The sequence below is a fragment of the Petromyzon marinus genome, chromosome 6 (genome assembly GCF_048934315.1).
Source record: "Petromyzon marinus isolate PM22_M1 ecotype Great Lakes invasive population chromosome 6, UKy_Petmar_22M1.pri1.0, whole genome shotgun sequence".
NCBI classification, from domain to species: domain Eukaryota; kingdom Metazoa; phylum Chordata; class Hyperoartia; order Petromyzontiformes; family Petromyzontidae; genus Petromyzon; species Petromyzon marinus.
In genome coordinates this window covers 11,024,028-11,041,739 of record NC_133672.1, presented here as the reverse complement: position 1 = coordinate 11,041,739, position 17,712 = coordinate 11,024,028, and the positions used below count along the sequence as shown (strand labels likewise).

At 41.6% G+C, this 17,712-nt stretch overlaps 1 protein-coding gene across 4 annotated transcripts; it reads right to left on the bottom strand.

Annotated features, from left to right (window-relative positions):
- Nucleotides 1–538: 538 nt before the first annotated feature.
- LOC116939521 (gap junction delta-2 protein-like) lies at nucleotides 539–17,412 on the bottom strand. Of its 4 annotated transcripts, none has more exons than XM_032947997.2 (4): nucleotides 17,271–17,412; nucleotides 5,768–6,212; nucleotides 4,439–4,568; nucleotides 539–4,201 (listed from the first exon to the last, which is right to left on the bottom strand). In XM_032947997.2, the coding sequence occupies exons 3-4, from the start codon at nucleotides 4,507–4,509 to the stop codon at nucleotides 3,367–3,369; spliced, it is 906 nt and encodes a 301-aa protein (XP_032803888.1). In that variant the 5' UTR covers nucleotides 4,510–4,568; nucleotides 5,768–6,212; nucleotides 17,271–17,412; the 3' UTR covers nucleotides 539–3,366. The 4 variants fall into 4 exon arrangements, with proteins under 4 accessions (XP_032803888.1, XP_032803886.1, XP_032803887.1 ...); XM_032947995.2 differs by having other exon boundaries at nucleotides 4,439–4,542; XM_032947996.2 differs by lacking the exon at nucleotides 17,271–17,412 and having other exon boundaries at nucleotides 4,439–4,542; nucleotides 5,768–7,714.
- Nucleotides 17,413–17,712: the final 300 nt, after the last annotated feature.

The following is a 17,712-nucleotide window of genomic DNA, read 5'->3' as shown; positions in this document are numbered from 1 at the left end:
CAGGGTCAATGTTACACTTCTTTCCTCCCCCACCCGCTCCCCCCGCCACTGCATAAATAAGGGTGAATTATGATCTAAAATGACTCTTGTGGTGGCATTAGTCAAGCCTGGCGTTTTAGATGGGTCGATATGTAGCCTCGCACTATTTACGCAACAGTGACATGCTCGCTGACCCGGATAATTCATCATACGTTCCCAACAGCCAGGGACTACCACACAGGCGGCACCTGCATGGAGAGAGGGCTCCCACAAGGGGCATGGACTTTGCAAGAATGCGATTTCAGATTGCGCACACCAGGCCAAAACGCTTTGGCAGCACCTATTATTTTACTGCAGAGGGCATTTTATCGCAGAATTCGCGGAGATGGAAGGATTAGCTGGTGGTCAAAATGATAGGGGAAGGGAACTTTCTCTACCATTTGAAGCGGTTGGCTGGAATTGGTGGTGTGCCGATGATTGTGAAACTCATCGGCGTTTTTTGTTGTTGCCCTGCATGATGATGTGTCATGCAGGGTAAAGCACAGGGCAGTAAGAAGCATTTCTAATGTAAGCTTCTGCTTTTTATTAGACCTTTACAAGTGATTGACATGTGATTGTGTGTAAGAGTGCGTATGTGTGTACGTGCTGAGTAAAATGATATGCACAAGAAGGTGGTCAAAAGGTCTTGATAATTGAATTGTAAACGTACACAAACTCGCATGTATCACTTTATTTTCCATTCATAATGTGATGTCTCTCCTTTCTGCCCCCACCCAACCATCATTACACACATTCTGCGGTATGGCTTGTTTAAATGTGGCGTGAACATTCATGTTCTGTCTTTAACAGTGGGTTGGTGTACTATACAATGTTTCATACCCTTTGACCACGATTCTTATGATATTCGATGATATACATAGATGCATATGTACATAAACAAAATACAAATTGTGTTTGTTTCAACAACCATGTATACAATAGTTTACATAAATATCACAAATGCGTGGCTCTTTCAATTACCGAATCTGCTAGTTTGTATTTATATACACTTTAATTTATTGTTATATTTCGATGGTATTGAAAATACTTTCTGTATTGAAAACATTGCTCTCTTATTTTGAAATGTGTGTCAAACACACATGCGCGCACATTGACGTGTGTGTGTGTGTGCGCGCGTGCGTAACCCGTCAAAGCGAGGTGGTGTATTCAGAGAAGAGAACCCTAACACTTCTGTAACTTTGTACTGAATACTAACTTTATCCTTGCTTTAGTGTGAACACTTTACTTTTTTTTACATTTGTAACGTCATTAAGACTGTAAAAAAAACACCTTGCAGTTGAATAGCAATAAGTGAACGAGCCATTATAGCATTCATTTGTTTCTGGTACTTAAATGTACACTTGTATGGTAGTTCTAACCGGTCTGGTTAAAAAAAATACAATTTAAACCGGTAGAGAAGAACGTAGCACCTGACTGTGATGCCCTGCACAGATATTGCTGTAATAAAGACACCATGAAGTCATGACTGTAATACGCATTTTTTCTTATATGCATTCCTCCTTGTAATTGATGTTGCAAAAGCTCACCGAATTACTGTGCATTGTAATGCGTGCACCAAACAGAGCATGCACAATTTGTATCCATTACAGTTGACTTAAAAATAATATACATTGTCCCTCGTTAAGGCAAAAATGAAACCTGGTTTGGTGGTAAGAATAAACTTTCACGTGGGTATAATCATCACCTGCGTGGTGTCGCACACATTAATACACTACCCGAACTAATTGGACATGCTGCGAATGGAATTAATCAAACGTAATAGCACCATCTCATTAATGACATCGGCACACAACTCTATATGATTATTAAGACCCTTTACAACCATCCATGCCTATGGTGATAATTAGACTAATTAACTAATTGCAGTAACTTGGTGAATTGAGCAGATGTTTTGTTTTAACAGGAAATTAGTGTAAAATCACACTGCTCAGCATTGCTGCTGCACTGGGCCTCCTTGCGCTGAAATGCGATGTTTGATTCACGGCAGCTGTACAATGGTGCACCAAATTGCCACAAACAAAGGAGCATATCTAGACATGAACTGATTGTAACAAAGAAAAACAGTTACGTAAATGGAGAAACATTTTCAGCTTTCCATGCAGAGAGAACAATTTTAAACTTTGTTTTCTGCTCTTTTAAGACGGGGGGGGATAAACGTCGGGTTGAAGGAGAGACCTTAGTGTTTTTGAACGGGAGCATTCTGTGTTGATGCTCGCACGCACCGTGTCAGATTATGGAACCACACACCTCCCTCAATCATCCCCCTGGCGTGCCCTTGTGCCACTGGCTTAGGGCCAACTGAGGTCAGCAGAAGTCCACAAGCATCTCCATGACACTTTCCTTGGGTCAGGAAGGCTGCTATCGTATTAATCGGTTTAACTCCCCAGCATTTTATGTTCCGTGGTGACACTGAACGACGGACATAAATTTTCGAAGGTCACTTTGACCCCATAGATTTTCCTGAAGGATATTTCCAGTATATGCAAGGTTCAAGAAACCGTCTCACGGTGATAGCTCATGGTTATATATATATATATTTTTTCTGCTCAATGTAAAATAGCACTACTGCATTAAGCATGCTTTTAAAAACTGTTTTATTAAGTTATACAAATGGGGCATCACAAAGGAATTTTTTGCATTTCTAGCTGTAAGTCAAGTAAAAAGAGAGAACGCAATTTGGAAATGCTCACATTGTACGCACACCCACATCTTGCAAAAACGAAAGTAAACCATCGTTCACAGTGACGTAGCTGGTTTTGTCACGCCCTAAAATATTTATTGCATTCAATTTTATCTCCGATTTTTAGTATGATCATACTTGCTTAAATGTGCTGCATTATACATTACTTAAAGTATAGAGTTTGCTCTCCTTATATAATTATTGTGTTAGCAACATTTAACAAGCCGTACATTTTAAACAATGTGTGCTTCTGTGCTGAACACGCATATGGATTTGGCAGTTAGCGCTATAGACGGTGTCGGGTTTTCCTATACAACTCAGCCACGTCACTAAATGCACATATGGACACAAACAATTCATCCATTTCCGAAAAAAAATATTCCATTCCTTACCAGCTTAACGATTCATTATGGTACACGGTTAATGCCATTCAGATGCATACAGGATGTGGTCACTTTGTATCATAGTAAGCAACCAATTTTGAAGCTCAAGCTTTTAAAAGAAGCATGATAATCATCTAGCAAGGATTAACAGAAAAAGTACAATGCATGTAATTGTTCATAATTTAGTTAACAAAACATTTCAATTGTAATTGTTCAGTAACAAAACGTGATTCGATATATTTTTTTGCAGAGTTTATATTTTTTTCACACGTAGGCTGACTCGCTCGAGTGGGTACGACCAAAGTTCGGCACAGAACTCCCATGAGACCTGATCTCAATGATAGACTTCCGTCTTGCCTGAACGCCTCGGACTGCAAGCTTGATCTTTCTCCAGCCGAGGTGATTGAGTTCGGCCAGGTTCAGGGCAACGCATAGCCCACTGACGGCAAACATGAACACAAGGAAGACGGTCTTTTCCGTTGGCCTGGACACATAGCACTCGACTTCTTTGACGCAGGGGTATCTGTCGCACTCGAACGTCGGCGTCACGGTGAATCCGTAGAGAAAGTATTGGCCCACGAGAAAGCCTATCTCCAAGGCGTTCCTGAACACGACCTGAATGATGTAAAATCGAGATATCCCTTCCTGGCGCTTGGCTTTGGATTTCCCAGTCCTGTACAGAGGTGGCTGAAGTTCTTTCAGCTCCATTCCGTCGGGCTCCTTTGACGAATTCTCGTTGTTTTGTAGCAAAATGCCGTTCACCATCGCGCCCTTCTTCTTCGAGGAGTCGTCCCTCGTGGGCGAATCCACGATCTCCTTGTCCAGGAGGAGCTGCAGAACGGAGCAGCGCCGCTCGCGTTGTTTCGCCGACTGGTGCACGGAGTACGTGATGAAGCAGAGGCTCGGCGTGCACACCATGATGATCTGGAACACCCAGTATCTGATGTGGGAGATGGGAAATGCCTTGTCGTAGCAGGCCTGGACGCAGCCAGGCTGAAGGGTATTGCACACGAACATGCTCTGTTCGTCCTCGTACACGGTCTCCCCGACTATTGCAACGATCAGAATTCTGAAGATGACCACGACCGTGAGCAGAATCCTGTTGGAAACAACACGCAGTGTTGGGATCATACACTCTTGCTTGTTAACTGCACGGTATTCTGCAGGCCCAATACACACAACTTAGAAATTATACAAAGTAGCGCATTAAGCCAGGATAAACCGTAGGATAAGGAACATTAGTTTTTGTCTGCTGTATTACATCATCAATACATGAGCAGTGCGTGTGCCCGTCGTTACAATGCGTAAGCAGACGCGTTACATAACATTAACTTACCTGCCGATCATGGTAGAATGCTGCTGGACAGCAGCCTCCAACAGCCTCTCCAGTATGGTCCATTCCCCCATGGTTGAAGGCGAACCGAGTCACTTCAACGTGATCTGACAATCAAAAATAAAACGCAACACTGCCACAAAAAAAGTGTTGCCCTTGATGAACACGCATCACCTCTTGTTAGCGAGCACCCCCATTTTCCTCCCCCCACCCCACCACCCCTCGACACGAGTCTGGGGGGACTCGTGGAGCCACACAACTTAAAAAAAAAACGGGCCACTTCGTTCGGCGCGATCTCCAATGGAGATTAAACCGGCACAATCCTATTTGCCGCAAAGCCTGCTTGAGGGACAATCTCATCAGAATGAATGGATGGGACTGATGGGCAGGATATATATATCGTCCAGAGGATTATTATTTTATTGATGTGTGTGTCGTCACAACATTGTGGACGGACGCCATCAACCTAAATTTAGAGCACAGACCAAGCAGGCAGTTTAATGTAGATTAAAATGGCAAAAAGGAGATGCAGACGCCGCCACGTTGGAGTGTATTAACCCTCGCCAGCTGCTGGCCGGACTGCTCCCACCGGCGCGGCTCTCCGTCCTTCAAAGGGGCGCACCAGCAGCAAGCGCTCAAGTTTTAATAGGTGCGGATGGGGCGGGAGCTTTGATTGCGTCGTATTGAGGAGGAGGAGAAGAGGTTGTAGTAGTAGTAGTAGGGTCGCAGCGATTCCACCACTGCAGACGAAAGGGGTGAAAAGTTGACAACTGCGCTATCTCGCGTTGTGTCAGCGATGCGATTCGCCCGTGAGCGCTGTTCAAACACACACGTGGCCGGTGCGCGCTTCCTTGCAATAAGGGGCGAGGAGGAGGAGGAGAGGGGGATGCAATGAGGCAGCGTTGCTTCTGTAAGATTACGCACAACAGAGCGAGTTAAGTGGGGGTTTGATTCGTGTCCTAATGATAAGAGTTGAAAATGAATGCTTCACGAATGCCTTCAGTTGCATCGCAGAGTGAGTGCAACGCGTTCGGCTGATCGCGAAATCGTGAAACACGGATGCCGGCCCGCAGTGAATGCCGTGGACTGCATTTGTGTACTGTACTGTATACAATAAGCGCACGGAGCATCCGCGTTGCTTATATCTCTCTGAGCCCGGCTGCTCTGCGCCGTGAGTGTTGTTCCGTGTGCTTATCTTGTCGCTACCGCCATAAAGATGGAAACTTGTGTTTTACGAACGATATAGAGCCATCTGTTAGCCGCGTTAGATAGAACTACCTGCAGCGTGATATTGCACACACCCGTGGCGTGCGCTGTATACGTGCATCTTACCCGCACCAACGGGGAAGCGACGGCCAACTTTTCTTGTGCTTCTTCAATGCATATAGATGAAGAATAACCCGGAGGGTAGCGGCGTCCTCCGCGTTACTCGCCGAAGCCGTGGGCTCTCCGCTCGCGGTGTTAATGAAAGTCGGGAAGCGTTCGAGCAAAGAGCAACAGAAACACGCGCCTCGGGACCGCGTCTAATGGATCACGGACCTTTTGTATAGTCGCTCTCAGGTTAGCGCTCCCGGAGGTTCGCTAGACAAAGCAAGGCACTCTTACGGTTAGGCGATAATCTTTTGCACTCAACTGCGTTCGCAACATCTCCGTTCAGTGCGCTTGTCTATCGGCTCAGCCGTGGCTTGGTGGACGAGTCTGGAGCGCAGGGCGGCTGTCAACTGAGAGGAGATTCCATTCGGAGCGGTGGGCGCTGTCCAGCATTTCAGCCGCTATGCTGGGGGTAGGGGGAGGGGTGATCGAATGGGACGGCAATGGGAGGGAAAGTCAGTAAACTCACGGACATGGTCGCCTCTGGGATGATGTTTAACGCTTTACAGCCAAGGTTGAAAGCGTTAAGGCATTAACTTTGTCCGTCTGTCTATAAATAAACATAATTCTTTAAAATGCAAAGATTAACATGTGGGATTTTAATTTAATTGTGTTGTAAAGTTGGGCTGCTATTCGGCACTTAACGCACGGACAACCTAGCACCTTAGTCAAACGTTTACCAAACACTCAGCGATAAATTGTAAAAGGTTAGCTTTTTTTTCCTATTCCGATGACGCCACACGCGAGGACAGCACACAGAGTCCGTTCAGTACGCGACGTGCCGCGTGATACCATCTCGTTATTCAGCTCCAACACGAACGTCATTCATCAACCATCATAAATCCACTGCTTGATGAGCATCCCTACGTCGCCGCCATCTCTCACGTTCCTGCGATGATAATAATCCACCGAGCGTCTGCGCTCGAGTTAAATTAATCGCTCCATGGCATCCGTTGGGGTACTCTCGGACTAATTCCATTCCTTGGCTGTCACTCCTTCATTAGTCTTAACCACCGGCCATCATACCGTTCTCCCCAAGCCCCAACACTGTTCGTAACAGTTAAATGATGCCTTTAACCTGTGGATGTTTACGGATACACGTCCTCTTCTTTCTGATTCTCAATTGACTACAATTCCAAGTGTGCATCTCTCCATGATGCTTCATGAACAATGTTCCTTTCTTTGCAAAAATTAAATTTTCTTGTTAATATCCACCTATCTAATCTACAAGTCATAGCAGGCACCTCCCAGGACAAGCCATATTGGAAAGCGTTACAGAATGCATGCATAAGCATGACTGTTCTTCCTTGCTTAAGCAACGTGTGTATTGGCGTGTGTTCCTTAGTTTTCTGCTGAAAGAAAATTCACGTTAATTTAAATTGGACATAACCCGCCATCATACACAATATTTAATGCAGACTTGTATCTGTCGAACCAATTTTCGAGGAAGTGGTTGTTATGCAGGACGTAATGTGACTCTTGGTTGAACGATATGCCTACATAATTATTTTTTTGCCGTTCATTTATGTACCATCACGTACAGATCTATGTTAGCCTTTGGAAATTTATCTTCATTTAATGCAACGTTTAATTTAGATCTGGCTGTCACCTGTCATGAACGCTTAAGCTCTGTTTACTGGCACTGAAATCATTATGGAAGGGTCGCAATGCTGGTGATGACATGCAGTTTTACTCTCCCCAGTGTTTTTTTTATTTTATTTACTCTGTTTTTTGATCAAGTGTTTATGGGGTTTAATGGGGTAGCGTTTCGTCATTGCTATTGATTAACGGAACCCTGCAATCGGCAGTTAATCGATAACAGTTAATGTTTTAAGTCATCACTACTGTTTATTACTGCACTGCGCCCAATTGCCGTAACGAATGTGCTCATCAGTGTTGTGTGCAAGGTCCACCAAAGGACTTTGTCACCGACCCAAATGGGTCGGTCGTGCCTACGATGATTTTTTTTCATTACCGCCTAATGACGCAAATGGGTTCATTTTAGTGCACACATTTTATATACACCCACATTAAAACTTCATGTAAAATTTACATCTTCTTTGCCATGTTCAGAAACGGTTGTTGAAATCGTATGCAAGTGAGTAGGCTTATACAGAGTGCTATGCTTACATAGTCACTAATTACTCTGCAGAATGCGACTATCTATATGCTCATGCGTGCAGATGGTTTTTGACAAAACATTTCCAAAGATCACGACAGCGGTCATTTTCTGTCAAGTGCTTTTGGAGCCGTCCGCCTGATCAATAAACCCAATCTGTGGCTTCCGCAATTGATAATCCCACAGGGGCATTTGAAACCGCAACAATGTGTCTTAATTCTACCAATGCCATATGTGGGACATATATCTTAATATTTATTTTCTCTTAGTTCTGATGTACTTTATAACACAACATCATGTTTCGTTGACATGTTACGTACGCATTGCACTTACATTTTACGTTGTTGTTGTTGTCAGTCTGTAACTTTCCACTGCTGGGAAAATACCTCTCTCATTTTCATTTTCTTCCTTTCCTTAGTCGTCTGTATATACGTATACCAGAGATAACAAACAACAAACTAATGCACGACGTTTTCATTAAATGTATGTTTAATGGAGACTGATTTGCCAGAGGAAAGTAGAGTGAAAACTGATGTCTGTGATTTATTTCTAGTTTAGCCGGTTCATGCTATCAATGCAGCAGACCCCTGTTGAAAACATTAATACGTGTGTGTGTTTAAAAGTATTTTGAACAAGACACGTGTTTATTTATGCCTAATAACAAAATGCAAAGGAGAGTAATTTCTGAAACACAATTTTGAAAGTACTGCTTGGTCCGGATTGCTGTGCTTAATCATGAGGATATAGTTATGTTATTGAACGGTCGTATGGAGAATTCTATTTCTGGATTTACGACATAAATCTGTTTAATATACAATTCCATACAAAACGCTGCATTCATAAGCCATTGCAATTGATATTTCACGTGTGTGGTCCAATTTCTATTCGGCTACAGCTTATACTTGTTCACCTATAATGTCTCCTCTACTCATATAGTAGTACTTATGTTATAAAACGAATTTGCGAAAAATTCACAATTAAATGAAATAAGCACACATTCGTATTTCGTAGTTGTCTTACTTTAATTCGCTGCAAATATATCATTCATATAGCAAGAATGTAAAAATATAAAACTGAATTATGACTTTTTTACATTTTAAATCCATAGAGTACAGTATTGTGTGCATTTTATGCAGAACTGTATACAGTGTAACATATTAATATGAAAAAATAAACGAGGACGAAAATACCAGTCCCTGCTGTCATATAGATTTTAAAAATAATCAAATGCCAAAGCTCTCCCATGTGACCCCTGCATCAGCAGCTTGTCTCCAACATATAATCATGTTACTGCAGTTAAGTAGAAGTCTGCATAATTTGTCCGTGCCTACTGCCCATTATTTGAGCAATGGCTTAGGAAGCAAATGACCTAGTGGCATTGAGGTTATAATGTCAGCTTTGGGTGCAACTTCATGATATCATCATTTCTGTTCACCTATTTGATTCCTCCTTTCGTGTTGCTTAAACTAATTGGAAAAAAAAACTGCTCTCTCTCTTTGTATTTTCTGCTTTGCAGGATGAGTTGTAAAGTACGGAAGTGGGTTTAAAATATTGGATTGGTTTTTACCTCCTATAGAGGTGGTGAGTTATATTTTAATACAATATGGCTTCACACTGCGTCCCCATGCCGCGTGCACCTTCCTGCGCTGTTCAGCAAGTTTGAAATAATGAGACATGATATAAAATTGTAACGCAAGATTCTGCAATGCACATTTCTTCGTGATATTTTCTTCCTTATCAACGACAATGGGCATTTTAAATCAGCTATACAGGATGGCCCAAAAATCAGGACACATTAAGGTTATTGTATTTATTTTAACAAATCAGATAGGGTGATTTAATTAATTTTAACTAATTTTCAAACTGACTTCCATTAACATTAATGCATATATGAATTATCTTTTGAAATTAATTTAGGACTTATTTGAAAGATCACTGTAGTAATCTTTAATTATTTATCAATTATATTTTGTCTCAATTCATTAAGGGTACTTGGTCGAGTGACCCCACAGGAAGAATATTTTTTTTATAACTAAAGAAACAAATAATCTGCATTTTGTCATGCCAGTGTTAAAATAAATTCAATAACCATATGTGGGCCACCCTGTATATTGTTCATGTAATTGAAAGTATAATTTATAAATGAATTGTGTGTATCCATATGTTGTAAGGCTGGGGGCAATGATCTCACAAAATTGCACACATTCATAATTAGGTCTGTTTGGCTGAAATTGAGGGAGAGACGGTCTGAAAACAGTGGCACATGCATTTTAAGAATTGCATCACTATCGTGATTACATCACGATTATTTACCTTTCTTGTTTAATTTTTATAACGCAAAATAATTGTATAATTAATGAAACTGTATAATAATTCATATTGTTTTTTTTTTTAACACGTTTTTGTTCTCAAATGACATTTGATATCAAACATTTGGAGAATAGTCAAGATGGTCGAAATCTTTGTCTCTAATTACACATATAACCACCACGGGGGTTTGTATTGAGATCTGGAGATTTAGGCACTATACATAAATTCACAAATGCCACCTTGAAGCAAATGACACGTTTCTTAAATCCTCCTACCTCTATCCAACCAGCAGTAAATACACCACACGCAGGAGATCAGCAGTTCACGCGTGACGAGGTGGGTTACTCCTGCCTCTTCCAACCAGCAGTAAATACGGTTACACCACACGCGGAGATCAGCAGTTCATGCGTGACGAGGTGGGTTACTCTTGCCTCTTCCAACCAGCAGTAAATACGGATACACCACACGCGGAGATCAGCAGTTCACGCGTGACGAGGTGGGTTACTCCTGCCTCTTCCAAGATGTTTGGCCAGTGTGGAAGAGTAGGCCCAATACGCACTCGAGGAGCTGTCGAGTTATCTATCGAGTGCAGCCCTTTTGCCAGCAGTGATATGAACAAGTATTTGCAGGGCTGCACCTCTAGATTTTGTAAGTTCACATTGGATTGTAATATAACTATGTTTGTGCATGCAGGTATTGTTAGGTGTAACCTTTTGCAAGGACTGGAGTCTGTTTTTGTAACGGTCTGCAGCTTAACAACTTTGTTATTGAAATTTTATATTTATGGCCTGAAACTGGTGATTCGATTATACATAATGATATTTTTGGACAATGTTATCCGTTCCTGGTAGATTCTATAAATGATTTTATTCGTGTTTTTGTAATAATACTGATTAAAAGCGCTGATTATTTTTAGAGTCGTGTCTTAAATTATACACCCTCTAGTTGAAAATAAAAAGCTGAATGTTGTCACATGCAAATTTAATGCGCTGTGAAAATTAGCATATGACTGAAACACGTGATGTAAAACCCCGTAAAGGTTCAAGTCTGAGTGAATTGCTTAAGGGCGTCTGGCAACTCTACTTTCCCATGGCATTTTACCTCAACGTTGCCTGTATGATGCACCCACTCTTGGGCAAGACACCACCATAATACGCCCTATGTACCAGCAGAAAATTTTAATGGATGTTTTTTTGTTGTTAATCCAAGGTTATCAATCTTGACATTGTGCATTTTAGGACATAATGGCTAATGCATCTCAATGATAGAGAACAAAATTTGATTTAAAGCTTTCGTGATTGCAGGGATTCATATTCTTGGTTCTTTCGGTAAAGTCACGTAGAAGGGAAACACTAAAAAAAATATAAAACAATAAAATTCTCACGACGTTTCGACTGCAACACAAGCAATCATCATCAGGTGTGATGATATATTTTTTTGTTTCCCTTCTACTTGACTTTACCGAAAGAACCAAGAATAGAGAACAACTTCAGGAATATGCTTCCGGATCGTGCCGTGGCCAACCCGATGCTGTCTCTTGGTAATGATAAACTTTACAGTGGCCCTCGTAAAATATGGCCTTGGAAGCAGAGTGCTCAATGCGTGACCTTCGATTCGACTTTAATGCCTGTGTCGCTGAACATTTTTTTTTCAACAAGTTCGAAAAATAAAACGTACGTCGTAAAAAAATGTTTATCCTTAAAATAAGAATGCATATGCAGTGCGGCATTTTAAACTGTTCATGCACACAAATAATGCCCACTCAGCACAAAATAAAATACCACGCTATGCAAAGTAGTTCCAGGCAGCTTATACATAACTACAATACATTAAATATCCAAATAAATATCACATGAGCATGAAGATGGTTCTTCAAATCTTGAGGCACTACCGGGCATTAAAGAACATCGTATGTGAAATCTAAACAACATCCAAAGATATTTACAACTCGTGTTGCAGGCCAAATGCTTTACATATGAATGCATGCATGTTGACTCAGCTGGGTCATTGGGGCTATTAAATCCCCTTGGCCTCCAGTGGTTGGAGTATGGTCCAAAGGGGACTGAGTACATCGCACGCCTTCACATGTGCTTCTGCGGCCGTCTGGAACGCTCTTCCTTCTGATATTAGGAAGCTACTGGAGCTATGCACTTTAAAATCTAGATTGAAAACTCATTTATGAAGAACTGCTTTTTGTGTGTGTGTTTTTTTGCCCTTCCCCAGAACCTCTGATTAGCATGGTTGTCGATGTACGGTGTGAAAGAAGTTCGACACACATACGTACCCGTGAAGTGTGTGTTGAGGGAATCTCTCTCATTTATGCATGGAACTGACACGTGAACATGTGGCATGTACTTTGTTAAGGAGCATATAATAACGGTGCAAGCTTGGTGTATATCATTCTAGAAGACTGACCTTGCTATATCAAGAATATGATTTTGACAGGGTTACCATGTGGATAGGGTCACTGTCTGCCCTTTGGCCTCCTGCCTTTTGCTTAGGAAATGCCCTCACAATTGTGTATGTGCTTTGATTTCTCATGTTATCCTAAAAGCTGGGTAGTGGAAACCTCCTTCAGAAGCGTGCATACCTTTTAACCTGCCAAATTATAGCATGTCATACCCCTGCAATTTTCATTACTCCCTTGCCAATCCCCTCGGCTCAAACATTTCACAAATTATCTGTAAAGCCCCTTCGTGAAATTATGTTTAGTAGGAACACAGTGCACGGTTCAAATGCTGCAATGATAGTGTGTTTACCAGTGCTACCGTTCAGGGTGTCACAAACCCCACAGAATGTGAATAGAGGACAGATCACGTGCACAACAAAGGTCTAAAATATTTGACAAGGAAAAAAATACATATTTTACATTTTGTTCTAAGCTGGAGTTACAATTATATAACTTCTTAACCGGTGGTCCAATTGGGTTTTCGTGACATAAAAAGCTGTTCTTCCATTAATCTAGCAACTGTCTGGCATGCCCTGAACTCAAGATTCTGTTTAATGACTCGACTTAGTAGGTCACCTTTGTGAAACAGTGCATAGGAGACATGCAGCCCAAGGTTTCTGCCCTGGACATTATCTCCCACATGGTAAGCTTGAGTCGTAGTCATAACATGAGGCGAATATTGAAACAAATACTTGGCCAATTAAGCTGGGTAAAATATCATCATTAGCAGCAGAATCTATATTCTGTATTAAAGCTTACCCCAAACTTCCATCACCTCTCATGATCCTGCAATGTAGTAATCCACACGTAACACCTGCATACGAGTTGATTCCATCGCTCCATCTCCGCTGCGGATATCCTGTCTCCTTGGCTGCCACTCCGTCATTATTCTTGACTATCGGCCATCGTGCCTTCTGGAGACGTGTTCTGCCTAAGCCCGCTCACTTTTCTTCACAGTTTCAATGTTGTAATTAACCACAGGTATGTTCTCAAGTCCATGCATTCCTTGTTATGTCCCTCAGTGTAATTTCAATCATGCATTCAGGATTTGTTATGTTTTTTTTCGTGTTAATGACCAAGTTTATGAACCATATATCACAGTATAGTGGTCGGTGAAATATCTTGTTAGCATTATGTAGGCAGTACTGGGGTATTTGTGATTTCATTATACTGTAACAATATTGTGGCATAGGATATTTGTTAATTAATTATGTATTTTTCCCGTAACATATACAGTGAGGGAAAATAATATTTGATCCCCTGCTGATTTTGTACGTTTGCCCACTGACAAAGAAATGATCAGTCTATAATTTTAATGGTAGGTTTATTTGAACAGTGAGAGACAGAATAACAACAACAAAAATCCAGAAAAACGGATGTCAAAAATGTTATAAATTGATTTGCATTTTAATGAGGGAAATAAGTATTTGACCCCTCTGCAAAACATGACTTAGTACTTGGTGGCAAAACCCTTGTTGGCAATCACAAAAGTCATACGTTTCTTGTAGTTGGCCACCAGGTTTGCACGCATCTCAGGAGGGATTTTGACCCACTCCTCTTTGCAGATCTTCTCCAAGTCATTAAGGTTTCGAGGCTGACGTTTGGCAACTCGAACCTTCAGCTCCCTCCACAGATTTTCTATGGAATTAAAGTCTGGAGACTGGCTAGACCACTCCAGGACCTTAATGTGCTTCTTCTTGAGCCACTCCTTTGTTGCCTTGGCCGTGTGTTTTGGGTCATTGTCATGCTGGAATATCCAGCCACGACCCATTTTCAATGCCCTGGCTGAGGGAAGGAGGTTCTCACCCAAGCTTTGACGGTACATGGCCCCGTCCATCGTCCCTTTGATGCGGTGAAGTTGTCCTGTCCCCTTAGCAGAAAAACACCCCCAAAGCATAATGTTTCCACCTCCATGTTTGACGGTGGGGATGGTGTTCTTGGGGTCATAGGCAGCATTCCTCCTCCTCCAAACACGGCGAGTTGAGTTGATGCCAAAGATCTCCATTTTGGTTCATCTGACCACAGCACTTTCACCCAATTGTCCTCTGAATCATTCAGATGTTCATTGGCAAACTTCAGACGGGCATATATATGTGCTTTCTTGAGCAGGGGGACCTTGCGGGCACTGCAGGATTTCAGTCCTTCACGGCGTAGTGTGTTACCAATTGTTTTCTTGGTGACTATGGTCCCAGCTGCCTTGAGATCATTGACAAGATCCTCCCGTGTAGTTCTGGGCTGATTCTTCACCGTTCTCATGATCATTGCAACTCCACGAGGTGAGATCTTGCATGGAGCCCTAGGCCGAGGGAGATTGACAGTTCTTTGGTGTTTCTTCCATTTGCGAATAATCGCACCAACTGTTGTCACCTTCTCACCAAGCTGCTTGGCAATGGTCTTGTAGCCCATTCCAGCCTTGTGTAGGTCTACAATCTTGTCCCTGACATCTTTGGAGAGCTCTTTGGTCTTGGCCATGGTGGAGAGTTTGGAATCTGATTGATTGATTGCTTCTGTGGACAGGTGTCTTTTATACAGGTAACAAGCTGATATTAGGAGCACTCCCTTTAAGAGTGTGCTCCTAATCTCAGCTCGTTACCTGTATAAAAGACATCTGGGAGCCAGAAATCTTTCTCATTGAGAGGGGGTCAAAAACTTATTTCCCTCATTAAAATGCAAATCAATTTATAACATTTTTTACATGCGTTTTTCTGGATTTTCTTGTTGTTATTCTGTCTCTCACTCTTCAAATAAACCTACCATTAAAATTATAGACTGATCATTTCTTTGTCAGTGGGCAAACGTACAAAATCAGCAGGGGATCAAATACTCTTTTTCCCTCACTGTAATGAATGCAGCATCTTAAATTTGTAATTCCTCAAAAGGAAATTACATATAAAAATTCCATTAAATCTGAATATATACAGAGTAAAATATATATGAATGGCCCAAACTGCATAGTCTTAATTGAAGACCTAAGTTTACAAAATAAATCCAAACAATTAAATATTCAGAAATGTAACAATTTCACTTTATGATGTCATTGCTATGAAACTGCTTACAATTATTTTTCATTACAATATCAGGTTAAAGTACTTTCAAGGACATATTCATGTCCAGAAACAGTTGTGGTCCCACCTAACCTAATGGAAGAAATGTTTCCCTTCTGTTTATCTGAAGAGATGTGTGTGTGTATGTTCAACTTCTTTCGGACCGTACGTAGCCAATCGTGCTGATCGGAGGTACGGTACAAGGGCAACAAACTAAGCACAAAAAGAAGTTCTAAAGAAATGAGTTTTCAATTTAGATTTAAACGTGCATAGCTCCAGTTACTTCTTAATACCGGAAGGAAGAACGTTCCAGACGGCCGTTAATAAGGTCAATTATGACAGTGGCAGCACGTCAGTGAAATTTACAAAGCAACTCAAGTCGTGGAGACACTCTTAAAAATGCGTTTTTCAGTCTCCCATTTGCACAAGGGGGACAGGGACAGACGAATAAAAAGTGTTGAATTATAGGCAACACTGTACTACATTTAATCCGATGTATGATGCTACATGATTTAGAGATGTTATCACAATAGTCTCTAAGGTCTCGTGATAGACTGATTATACACCTATACAGTTACGGCAAGAAATCTATGATGAGAAAATTAATGGAAACGCTTTTAAATGGATGTCAATAATGTCGGCGTTGCTTCCCTGTGAGATATATGCATTGAGAATTAATGTACACTGTGCCACAAGGTGTAGGTCTAGCAGAACAAAGTATTGAGTTGTTGGTTATATGTTTAAAAACAGTAAAAAAACAATTTACTGATATTTGTACGATAACTCTTCATGTTAATGTTTGTAACGTAATTTTAACCTTCTCTGCTATATGAAAACAATATACTATGAATACATATTAAAATACATTTATTTTATTTACTAATACAATTCGCAAATTTCTACGGAAAAAAATGTTTTTATATCACTCGAGACTGACATAACACAAGACAAAATAATGTACACGGAGGTTAGGAAGTTCACCAGCGAAAAATTGTAATTTCACACAAAGCAAAGAATTTGCATGCTTCTCGTTACCATCGCTGATCGTAATACTGCACGACGTAAAAAAAATACGAACAAGTCGTTCTGAAATGGGAAGGAACAAGAATGCTTAGCTATCAAGATATCACCAACTGTGTGGCAGAAAGAACGACTTGCGTCTAACGTGTGTGTGTGTTTTTTTGATGCAGTGTTCTACTACCTAATTCAACAGCATGTTCCAGCAAATCTTGGCAAAGTCAACACTTGACATTAGCGCCTGGAACCAATGCTTCACCAGATTCATCAATCCACAACTTGTCAATAGTATTGTCAAAGCGAAATCCATTAAAGGAATGTGTCTTCGCAACAACTAAAAAACGCCAGCCATCCGTTACACTCGGGGTATGCCGGGTGGGTATGGGGGGGGGTGGGTGCGGGTGCATGTAGACATACTGTACTGATAGGGGTGTCCCCACATGGGCCGCGATGAGTCCTGACAACGATTCGGCCCCCGTCTTGTCAATCCTGACAAGGGCAACCCGTGTGTACAGAGGCACTCACCTCCACAGCCTCTACCTCTTCTCGTCCACACCCCCACAGCTCCGACGACCGCCGCTGACCAACACATTTTTTTCTGGTGGTTTTTTTGTGTGTGTGTGTTACACTTACCCATGGAACCCTGAGATGTCATTATCCGCTCGCCTGCAGACATGCTTGCTAAGCTTGGATTTGACATCGCCCAGTCACCCCCCCCCCCTCCCTTGGCTGTGTAGGGGTCACAAGGAGAATCCTTTTTTGCCATACTCAGCAGATGGCTCGTGGAAGCTGTCATAAATTTAATATCTAATAGGAAGCAGGCACAGCTCAAATGTTTTTTGAGCCGAGTCTAATTTGCGCTCGCTATTCGCAACAGAGGATTTTGTTTTTCTTCAATGGCGATTATAAATGTAATTACTCGTGTTTAAATTCATTGGAGGACATGACGGTGCATGTTACAGTCAAT